Raw genomic sequence first — 11,549 nt, 5'->3', positions numbered from 1 at the left:
AATGTTCCCAAGTCGAAACATAATGGCACGGTTTTTATCGGTTTAAACTCTTTCTTCATAAATGTATTCAGCCTTGATTTTGTAGAATTATAAAAGACCACAGCTTACAGTGAGATATTTTCTGCCTTTAAATTTTATACATTTTACCACTTTCATTCTGTTGTTGTGCCTGTCAAAATATGTAGTGTGTATTAAAATGGGTTTTCTTCATCTCTGTCAGATGTCATACTATTGTTGATGAGATGGACATAAAATATTACATTTTGTATGTTTTTTTTTCATTCATACAATCACAATTTTGTGATGATAAGGTCAGAGAAGACATTTTAATGGTTAAACAATATACAGCTTATTATTAGATGTTATTCACAAGATTGAAATATCGGAGGGTTACATAATGATGCACAAAAAGACTAGAGATATTGGACATAGACTTGGAGGTAATGACGTCATGCACTTAAACTTATCTAAATATTTTCTAAAAATGGAAAAGAATAAGTGAATGATTAAAACTAAAATATATTTATAACTATCAGCTGAGGTTAAAAAATGAAATCAATTTCTTATTTGTTCTAATCACATATAACATGATTCTGATGAAAAAATTGATTCCACATCTAAATGTTTGTAAATCACAACTCTATAAATCCTAACTGGAGTTCTGCATTAAAAAAATATCACAAGGCATGATCCATACAGCTTATCTGAATTAATCGCTTCCATGATATGAAACCACTATATATATATATCATAAATATGTTCATCTCTTGATTACAAAATAAGTTACTGTAAATTGATTCATAATGCATTCAACAATAAAATCACTCTATTAAAAATGTATAACAGGTGCCATAGAATACATCTATGATAACTAGTGCTAAAATGAGAGAAAAGTCCACTTAAAATGATGCTTCATGAAGCATTTTATATTTGTCTTTGACTATATACAATTATATCTTGTGATGATATTTTTTCATCACATTCGGTTTTCCATTTAATTATGGGAAATCAAAAACTAAAAAGAAAATAAAATAAAACTACAGTTTATAATCACCAGCTTACATGAAAGTATGTAAATATATTTGACATATTAAGGCACATTCTTCAGCATAAATCAAACGAGAGATATTTTGGAATTTGTAACCAGAACAATGTGAAATATCTGATAACAATCTAAACAACATTGTAGTTTTCAAAGACTTTCTTAGAGATTATATAGAGAAAATACACCATAATTCCACAACTCTTCCTTAAACAATACTACCGGTAAATCATTCCAAGACGAAAGTGCTCTATAAATTTAAACATGATTGTCTTGCTTGTTACGATGATTCTTTAAATATATTGCAATGAAAAACTGAACATCGTTATCAATGTCCATTACCTCTTTATGGACTTCATAATCTGTTCTATGGGAACTTTCCTCATATAGTGATCACACATTAATAACGGGCAATCTCTGAACTCCACGATATAATCATAATACAGAGTCAAGAGCTGAGGTGAGTCGTAACTGCCACCAGGGTAGCCATTTTCCTCCAGCGTCGTACTGGGATCCAGCGCCATCTCAGGATCTCTGGATGTGTCCCTGAAAATGGCGATGGTGGAGGAAGAGACGTGAAGCTCACTTACCACCAAACTGATCAGACCAGCTACAGTTGTGTGGGCAGGGAGCAACTTGATTAAATTCAGGGGAAGGGGTTTGTTCAGATTTGCAAAGGTGGCTAGCTTCAGTTCCAGCTGTATGTACCTAAATGGTAAAATAAATTAATGATTGAAAGAGAATGACAAAATCATTTATCCTTCACCTTTGCTATGTACTTTCACCTTTTACACTGACATTTTCACTTTTCGAGCATAGTAAGCATTTCATTCAATTTTCCCCATTTGCTTGCATATCTTAACAGCATTAAATTATTTAAACCTTAGAACCATGATCATGTGTTAAGGTACCCATGCAGGGTATTAATTAATTAAAAAATTAATTAATTAAAAAATTGGTAAATAATTAGCAGAATGCATCATAAAATATGGAATGAAAAATGGGTTGAGAAAACTTATTAGACAGTGCTTCTGCCTTCAATGCAAATAACTTGGTTCATTTTCAATCACTTACTTAGATTTCTTTGGCTTGTATGGTTCTGATATGCCCAGCTTGCATCCTGAACAGGCAGGCAGCTTCCTCTGACTCATGATCAACTTAATCTTCTCATATTTTTGTGTGTCAGTCTCCACTTGCGTAGGCTTGTCTTGGGGTGTCTGCCCTAGGAGCAGTTGCATAGGCGTTGTGTTTAGGGGTTTCACATTTCCCTCCACTGGGGTCTCAGTGACTTCTGCTTCTTCTTCCTCTGATTCAGAATCTGAATCATCATCCATTGCTTCCCTGAAGGTTAAGATGTACATTTTACAGTTTTTCATGTAGTACTTGAAATAATTAAAATTGATAATTAAAATAATTTTTAAAACATTTATCAAAAATCTGACTGTTATTGCTAAACAAAACTGGTATATAATCAAGTCAATTCCATTACCTAGAACTTAAATCTATTCACTAGATGTGAAATACAAACCTAATAAAGGACAGTCCTTTAGGGAGCATGGTGTAGTCAATTTCTTCTATATCCTCTTTATCCAAAAGCTTGGCCAAGATGTGAAGTTCTAATACATTGCACGGAATATTGAGGTCACGCATACCTGAAAATACGAGAAGATTAAGGCAAGTTGTAACATAAATTTACAAGATTTTCTTTTCTAAATACAGATATGCCAATGCTTTTATCCAAACCATCATAAAAAGGAATGTCAAGTGGTTATGTTTGGTTATATGCTGCACATCACATATGCAAGCACATCTCTTATCCATTGTCAAAATTCTCTTTAAAGTTTTGCCACGTTCTACATGAAAAGGAATAGGAAGCGAATTTTTTGTATCAATGTGAAGCTAGTTAATTGCATGATAACTACAGTACAACAAAAGGGTTGAATATGGCATGCTTGTAGCATCTATGCTACTATTTAACTATGTCTTTAAAAAAGCAATGGCAATGACAATACATTGTGACCAGACCCAGCTGAAATTTAAAAAGTGTTAGGACACACCATTTGAATGATTGGAGAAGATGGTGTTACTATGAGACATTTAGTTACCTTAAATAGTTAAATACAAGTCAAATATAGATTGCTTTAATAGTGTATAACTATAGTGTAAACCACATTTCAGTAGGATAAAATATTCAATATAACTTACATCTTTATCTGTATACTCACCTGCTTTAAATTCATCATAAGTGACATGATTCTCTCCTCTTGTGTCATAATAAGCAAACAGCTGTGTCATCTTCTCAGCGTTCTTTTTATCTGTGAGCCAATTGTGGATGGTGTCTATGAAGTTACGGTAGTGCTCTTCCTGCGACATGTAAGCATTGATGGCTTTCTCTAGCTTCAGCTGTAAATGAAAATGTGAGAGTCTGTGAAAAAAGCCTCAAAAATGGGTTGAGGAAACTTAAAATAGTCTTGTAACCTGCGCTGCGGTTGAACTCAAGTAAAATGTTATAGTCTCTATCTCCAACTCAAGAGTGACAACCTTGAAGTTTAGAACTCTAAAACAGGTTTATAGATTATAATGCAAACATACAGACACTTCAAAAAAATGATTCCTTTCTCCCAGTCTTTTAGAAGTCTTTTTCTTTAGTCAGTGTCTAGATGAGTACTACAGAAAGTACAAATAACCCCTCCCCCTCCCATATATATATATTTTTCTCAGTCAAGCAGTCTAATGCACTCTAATTTGAAAGCTCTAATGAAAAAACACTCACTGCAGCCCTTTCAGATTTTGTCAACTTCTTCTTCTTCTTCTTTTTCTTCTTCTTTCCATCATCTGCTGCTGCTAGTGTTCCGTCTGCTTGCAGTGCCCCCATGGCTGTGTTGACAGCACCCTCTCCGTCCTCTGGGGCCTCTCCATCTCCTCGGGACAAACTCCTGAGAAAATAACAGCCATTAATAACACGTAACACAATTGCCTCAACCAATGAAGGTTGTTTTCATTGACATTAGTTTGATGACAAGATATCTCAAAAAGTTCTTATCACATATTTTGATTAAATGTACAAAAAAAAAAAAATATAAAAAATAAATAAATAAATAAATAAATAAATAAATAAATAAATAAAAATAATAAAAAAAGGATTCAGGGTGAAAAAAAGTGATTCCAATGTCAACTGAATTTGGGTATCCTAATATATTTCTTAATAACTTGCATGTTATTGTTATTTACATTTTGTCATCATAGAGGTTTGCAGTCTTGGAGTACTCTCCTTGCTTGTTGACTTAATTGACATTGGATTAATTCATGAAGATTTTTAAATATACAATCATTACCAAAAAAGATCTAGAAAAATCAAACTGAGTGTATTTTCAACAGGATGAGGTTCTTACTTCTTTTTCTTCTTCCCTCCCTTCCCCTTCTTTTTCTTAGGCATGTTGGGAAGCTAACTACCGAGGCACTTGACTGGAGATCACTGTTTGTCAATCCATCTGAAAATTAGTTATGGTTAGTGTAGATGACGTTAAGCATAAAATAACTGAATCCTTTATTGACATATAGACAGCACAACTTGTAACATTTCCATTAGCACAATAGACACCCTGGCACGTTTGTTCTTTGTGTAGTTTGGGTTTTGTACAAATCTAAAAGAAATGTAAAAATGATGTAAGTATGCAATAAATAATAAGCTCAGAATTAAAAACAAACTACAGTATAGGCGTTAGAGTAAAAAAATACATTTTTCAAGTACTCACATTATATGCTATCTACGGTTCCAAAACAGGTGACCGACTGGTATGCTTGCTTCTTGTCTACTAAATTCTCTTAAGATTTCTACACCATGCATACCCAAAACCATGTGACTGATAAAAGTTCACCTAACTAAGAGTGACCACAGGGTCATGTGACTTGCTACACTAACAGTTAGTTATATTAGTTATAGCATAATTAAAAATGGAATGAAAATAAATGATATGCTATTTTTGAAACAGAATGCTTCAGTAAAATAATGTACTGAATAACCTCCAGAACACCATGTTAACACTACCTACCCAGCAGGCAAACGACATTGATTCTACGTTGATTCAATGTTGATCCACCAAAATTAACGTTGATTCAACGGTGAATCAATGTCGTTTGTCTGCTGGGTACATTCCACTTATAAGAGTAGCCTTTTCTATTCTGATATTTTGTGATGGACAATCAGAGTTAATGGACCTGCATGTACATGTATCTGTAGCTCTTCTGAACTCTTGATACCTTCATTTGAAGGCCCTCTTGAGCATCACAAATTTCACATTTGATGTGATATATATATATATATCACTGCTAAAGACAGCCTGTTTACAAAAGACTTTTGGACCTAACTAGCTGCTGTCCCACAGTGTCAGTCGGCTTTAAAAATGCCCAGTCCTCTCATACTAGTAGCTACAGTATAAGGACAACTGATGACAACTGATCAACATCATTGATGTGGACAACATATCTTGCAGTAGACTAGTTCCATACACTTTCAGTGTGATCACGGCTACAGTAGCTTCAACTAGTCTCCCAAATGCACATTTTCAGGGGAAAATGTTAATTTTAATAAATCTGGATATATTAACTTACTAAAGTCTAGCTGAAATACAGACTACATCTGTGATCTACATCTTCGACTACGACTAATAATCTATCAGTAATCAATTTGATGGGCTTGTAAAAGGTAGAGTGACTTACTTCTTACACAAAATACGCGGAGTCTAATTCTGATGAACAAGCTCGTCTAACTGTACAATAACCAAAATTGTACTCACTTTTGCATGTGCTTGATCTTGATTCTCCATCTTGTTTATTGTCTCCAAGACACGTGACGCGACAAACACAAAGTTCGATAACAATTATTTAATTAAAATGTTTGGTTCTTAGACTATAAACCCTCAAATTATAGAAGATGGTATATTCATGCATAGTTGGAGTTTTAAGCTGAAATATTCTTGTTTTTATGGAATTAAATCTAATTTCCTTTCCTTGTTTAGAGATTGTCTTTTCTTGAAGTTCCTTCCACCTATTTTAGTGTCCAAATGAGCAAAAAACTAGTAGCGATACTGCGAACAGAGTTGGCGTGTTCATGGTGAAAGGCATTGTTAATTAAATCGGAAAGATGCCTCCCGATGTGAGCGTTAGTGTTATCGCCTACTGTAAGCTGGTGCTTCACTTGTCAAAATACCCACACTGTGCTGTGAACGGAGTTCTTCTGGCAAAGAAACCCACAAAGGAAAATAGGAGTTTACATTTTGTGGATGTCATTCCATTATTTCATTTAGCACTAGAATTAACTCCTATGTTAGAAGTTGCAATGACACAGGTACGGCGGGGTGTCTCTTGGATGTTGATGGCTTTTATTTGTTAAAACTTACCTTGATTCATGTAGTTGTTAATTGCTGTCTTTGTTGAATAAGGACAAAAAAGTTAAGTACTAGTAGTTGTTCAAAAGCAAGTCCTGATTATAATTCCAGAAAGACTGCAAATGTTATAGTAGAGGTGATTTAATACTTGTCCTATATACCCAATTTGTATGTGAAATTTACAAATTTAATTGTTATTATTTTCTTTATTGGAACCCAACTGTAGCAAAAAAAAAAAGCTATAACCAGCAACAACAATCTCTCCAATATTATATCATAATTTACATTTGCTTAATTTATAGATTGAATCCTACTGTAGTCAACAAGGGCTTATAATAGCAGGTTACTATCATGCGGGGGCTGTCATAAGTGATCCTAGGTAGGAGAATTAAATGGTCATTTTCATTCAATTTAAATCTTACAGTGGGTCAGTCTCAAAAATTGCATTTCTTTCCAATTTTACAGCATTCTATATATGTAGGGACTTAATTAATTGTTAAGTCTTATTGACAGAGCTTAATATTGTTAATGAATTTAAATCTTTAAGGAATTGAATATTTGTACATATCAGATCTTGATTCTTTTCTGAACAACGTTTTTAATTAAAACCAACAACTTTGTTTTTTATCACATTAATTTTTCTAAATGATGTTTTTTAGATTAGACAGATTTGCTCAGAATTATGTACTTATTTCAACCCCAAATACTATACAGAAACATCATCATTATAATGAGGAAAACAGACTACTAGTAAAATGTTACAATAATTCACTATTTGCTCACTGTGTATGGGATATAATATATTGAATTTTAAAATAATTTTCAGTCCAACTTTTATAGCCAAAAGGATAGCAGACAAAATATGTGAAAACTTTAGTGATGGGTGCTTGTTTATGGTAAGTATGCAGATGGTAGTGTCTTTTTTAAATTTAAGAAAACTGAAATTAAGAGACATGCCGGAAATTTTGCTATAAAGACATATACCCTTGGTGGCTTGTACTTACTTGATAAAATATATGTAGACTACTAGTAGAATATAATTCTGTATTGTAAAATATGTCTTTTAAAAATCAAAAATGGTATTTTATTGTAGATGACTAAAGTCAGAATGGTTTATATATTTAGAGAGTCAGCAAAAAAGCAGATTATATATTTCACTGCATTGATGATTGTTAAATACTTGCATTGCGTAACTTTCTGAAATGCTAATTAAATATTAAAGATTTTCAAGACAGCTTATGATTTTAAGTCATTTTCCTCAGAGAATCCACACAGGCATGCTGGGAACTTGCTGGATATGCCAAGCATTCAAACTGACAAAGTTCACAACAAAGCCAGATAAACAACTGCCAATTTGAATGTTTAATTTAGAATTAATTGTAGCAATCCACCAGATTTACAAGAACACCCACTTGATCTGGATATCTGCTGGTCCAGAACCATTAGTTCATATCTTTATCCTTTTTTTTTTTCAAACTAAAATTCGGCAGGTATTGATAATCGGATAACTGTATATGTGAGCTACATAGTATGCGTGTGTCTTTTTAGGTTAATAACAATAAGTTGAAGCAACTAGAAGAATCTGAGATCTATAGGATATATTGCAGGCATGATGGAAAATGGGAAATAAAAGATCAGAAGTAAGTAAAAGATGGCTATATGGTAATTTTTTCCCTAGCAAGGATTTTTTTAAAATTTTCTCATTGTAGGAAAACAGTATCACAGGTAATGAAGTGAAAATTATGTAATTAATGTAATGTAAATCACAGAGTCTACGAAAAGAAACCTTTAAATTTTAATACAAAATTGAGACATAAAAATATAACTTTTTATTCTAGATAGAAGATGCACAGATTAATTTCAAAGTCAGAAGTTTTACTGCATAAAAGACGAAATTCATAATAAATATATTTCACATTATAGAATAGTTTAAAATGGTGGCTGTTTAATCACTGGTTTCAGAGTGACTGTGGAGGAGGATGGTATGCCTATAGCTTCAGCATTAGTGGATGCCCAGGTGTATGACCAGTTAGTGGACTTTGATAACCATTTGGACAACATAACCTTGGACTGGAAAAACACATTTGTACAGGAACACATTGAGAGAGTTGTCCCTCAATAATAGCCGCTTTAAAGTTCTCAGGATTGCTTCAAATCCTTTTCACAGAAATCAAATTTTTCCATTTATTTATACTTTTAAAACCTATTTGTGTAGTCAGATTAAATTGCAGCAAGAGGAGAGAGGATAATTAATTCATGATATTAGTTAAGACTGAAGGAACAGGTTTCAGTTTTTACCTCAGAGTCTGATAATGCAGGTGGATTGAAATTCAAATTACTTGGCCAGTTTCTTCACACATTTGGATGCAAGTGGAAACTTCAAAAACAGTAGGATAATAATGGATAGACATTTTTTTTTTTTGCACTGGCACATATTCTCTCAGTACAACTTTAATCTGGATTAAATTTATTCATATCAATTACAATAATAAATTGTATTTGATGTAAGCATGACCAGTCTTTGAAGAAAGTTTCTTGTCTGTAACTTGCAAGCACCAAAGCAGACACTGGCACAGCATTTTGAAGTAGATTTCCTTTTATTCTGACATTTCATACAGATTTTTGTGTGCAAAAGTATTGCAAGCTGTATAATGTTAACTTTTGGGGTTTGTTTCACATAAAAATTGACCTATTTTAAGCTTTGTTTTAGACTATCGAAAATATAACAAATGTGTCTGTCTGTTAAGAACAAGATGAACAATATTTTTCTTAATTTGAAGATCAAAAATAAACCCAGGTTTGTTTTTATATTTCAAATCAAAACTGTTCTTGCAGAGATGGTCCCCTAAATGGCATTTTAGTCAGTTACATGCCATTCCTGATGAATGCCCAGAAAGTTGTAAACATTTCTGATTATCCACTGTATAATGCTATAATTTGTGTACAATGATAACATTTCAAATTATTCAGTATCTACTAGTCAGAGTGTGCCTACTCAGCTGTTATTTACATGTATAATTGGGGAAGACACCACAAGAAAATTTAGTTAATATTTATAACATTCAGTATTTAGAAGATGGTAGCTAAATGATAAATATTCACTTTTGCAAAACTTTTTATCAGATTCAAAAATTCAATTTGATCAATTCTGTAATCTATGACAAAGAATCTCTAGATGTTCTTTTAGGTACAATTTCCGAAAATTGTTCTCATTTGTTATTCAAAAAAGGGATAATATATCTATAATTATTTCGAAAGTTTCTCTTTAGATTAAGTAAATACAGGGCTCGAAAGCATCGTGAATTGCAACTGAGCACAAGCGTCTCTATTCCATAACTTGGAATTTACTCTCCCCATGTAGGCCCTAATAGCCTCGAAATGAAAGGTGATAAACAACGCGCGATGTTTTCGAGTTATGGAGCCCAGGTTAATTAATTAATGAAGACAACTGTCATAAGTTCTTGTTATTAATAAATTATAACCTCCACTTTGTGGTAATCCTTCTGTTAAATTGTTTCCCTTCAACAGTTTACTGTTTTGAATTTTTTTTTTCTTTTTTTTTTTTTGTCTTTGACCCAAGTTTACAGAAGAACCAGTTGAACTGAAAAGTTCTTGAAGGGTACTGCTGAGACAGGGTTGTGCGCTTTAAAAGACGTTGAATGGTGTAAGATGTAAAGCTGCCTGGTCATTTTTAGCTGGAAATACACTGTAGTGGAGCCACGAGTGACACAGGCAGCCGCCACAGTAAAAGTTGTTCTATCATAAGCCCAAAAACAGAATTATGCATTTTAGTAAGACCTACAGCATGTGCTATTATTGTCCACACAGGGTAGCCTGCAGTTCATTTTATCAATGGCCATCTTGGAATCATGATAAATAAAACTAAAATAACCACTTTTTGGCAAAATTAAGTGTAACTGGCAAAGGAACATTGCAACAAACAGATAAATTTATCAAAAATGTATATTTTTATTTACTTTATCATTCAATTTGATGTTTTTCAACATGTAAACAAAATATTGTTTGTCTGGAATCCAGACATTGGCAGCCATTTTGGATTTTTCAACCCTGAACGAAGTCTCAAAGTAGTACAAAATATTAAGTCATGAATGTCAACTCATAACTACAGCAATAAAACCTTAAATATGTATTCTTAAATATTTTATAGTAGGTATTACTGGTTGACATATCAAAATAAACCCATTTTATGTAGTGGCCATCTTGGATAAGAGCCATCTGTGTTCAGATATATGATTTTTAGATAAAGTAACTGGTATAAATTGAAAATAAAGACTTCAATTAATTCAAATCCATCAAAACTTAAAATATTCCTAATTTTTGGTTAATTTTTTTTTTCAAATTTATAGGTACTCGTTTTATTTATTTTAAATAAGGAAAATGGTTGCCATCTTGAAAAATGTAAAATGCCTAAATAGTTGAAGAAGGCCAGAATACATGTGGCCAGTTCAATTTTGATAATATTTAATTGTTTACTGACTGTAAAATCAATTATTTGATTTATATATGACAAATGAATTTATTGGCAGACATCTTGGATTTGGCGTCTTTCTGGTACAAATGGACACTTTTTCGAGCCAGAAACAAGCAGAAATGAGAAACTCACTGACAGGTTCTTAACTACAAGAATCAATCATAAAACCTTTGCCTGACTGAGGGTGCTGCCAAATTGGATTTTTTGGCCTATATATATATAATTGGATTACGTAAGATTGTTATAAGTTGGGCACTTTGAGATTCAGAGGTGATTCAAAAATCTGTCAGCCATGCCTCTGCCTTTTCCAGGTATTGGGTCATTGTGAGCAAATATGGCAAAAGATTCCAACACAAAATTCTTTTTTCACTATAACATGACCTGAAAGATACAAATTATTTTCAATGCAAATGTTTGGCAAAATGATATGTTTTTCCTCTGTTCATTCCCTTTTTGATAAGTTCACCACTTTTTCCCTTTTACTTTTTGGCAAAGTTAACTTTTTGGTCTCATTTAAGGTAAAACTTTCACATTCCCTTCAAAAACCAAATCACCCATTACACATAACAACTACGTCATACTATATCAATACTACTGAGAACACTCAGAAGATGATCAGTTCCTCACA

The 11,549-nt window shown here is 32.7% G+C and overlaps 2 protein-coding genes across 3 annotated transcripts; one reads left to right on the top strand and one right to left on the bottom strand.

Moving 5' to 3' along the window:
• Positions 1 to 343: 343 nt before the first annotated feature.
• LOC106165263 (uncharacterized) lies at positions 344 to 5,977 on the bottom strand. Of its 2 annotated transcripts, none has more exons than XM_013543422.2 (7): positions 5,839 to 5,977; positions 4,435 to 4,533; positions 3,816 to 3,978; positions 3,268 to 3,445; positions 2,571 to 2,694; positions 2,117 to 2,383; positions 344 to 1,750 (listed from the first exon to the last, which is right to left on the bottom strand). In XM_013543422.2, the coding sequence occupies exons 2-7, from the start codon at positions 4,476 to 4,478 to the stop codon at positions 1,381 to 1,383; spliced, it is 1,146 nt and encodes a 381-aa protein (XP_013398876.2). In that variant the 5' UTR covers positions 4,479 to 4,533; positions 5,839 to 5,977; the 3' UTR covers positions 344 to 1,380. The 2 variants fall into 2 exon arrangements, with proteins under 2 accessions (XP_013398876.2, XP_086866820.1); XM_087010694.1 differs by lacking the exon at positions 5,839 to 5,977 and adding an exon at positions 4,798 to 4,822.
• A 126-nt stretch (positions 5,978 to 6,103) lies between these two features.
• LOC106165170 (ER membrane protein complex subunit 8) lies at positions 6,104 to 9,916 on the top strand. The gene is made up of 5 exons (XM_013543271.2): positions 6,104 to 6,389; positions 6,732 to 6,808; positions 7,256 to 7,325; positions 7,978 to 8,069; positions 8,392 to 9,916. Exons 1-5 carry the CDS (start codon positions 6,186 to 6,188, stop codon positions 8,549 to 8,551), a joined length of 603 nt encoding a protein of 200 aa, XP_013398725.2. The 5' UTR covers positions 6,104 to 6,185; the 3' UTR covers positions 8,552 to 9,916.
• Positions 9,917 to 11,549: the final 1,633 nt, after the last annotated feature.

This window comes from Lingula anatina, chromosome 4 (assembly GCF_051362555.1).
Source record: "Lingula anatina isolate TDL-2025a chromosome 4, LinAna3.0, whole genome shotgun sequence".
NCBI classification, from domain to species: Eukaryota; Metazoa; Brachiopoda; class Lingulata; order Lingulida; family Lingulidae; genus Lingula; species Lingula anatina.
Note: the sequence above shows the minus strand (reverse complement) of the source record. Positions and strands in the feature narration are given on the sequence as shown.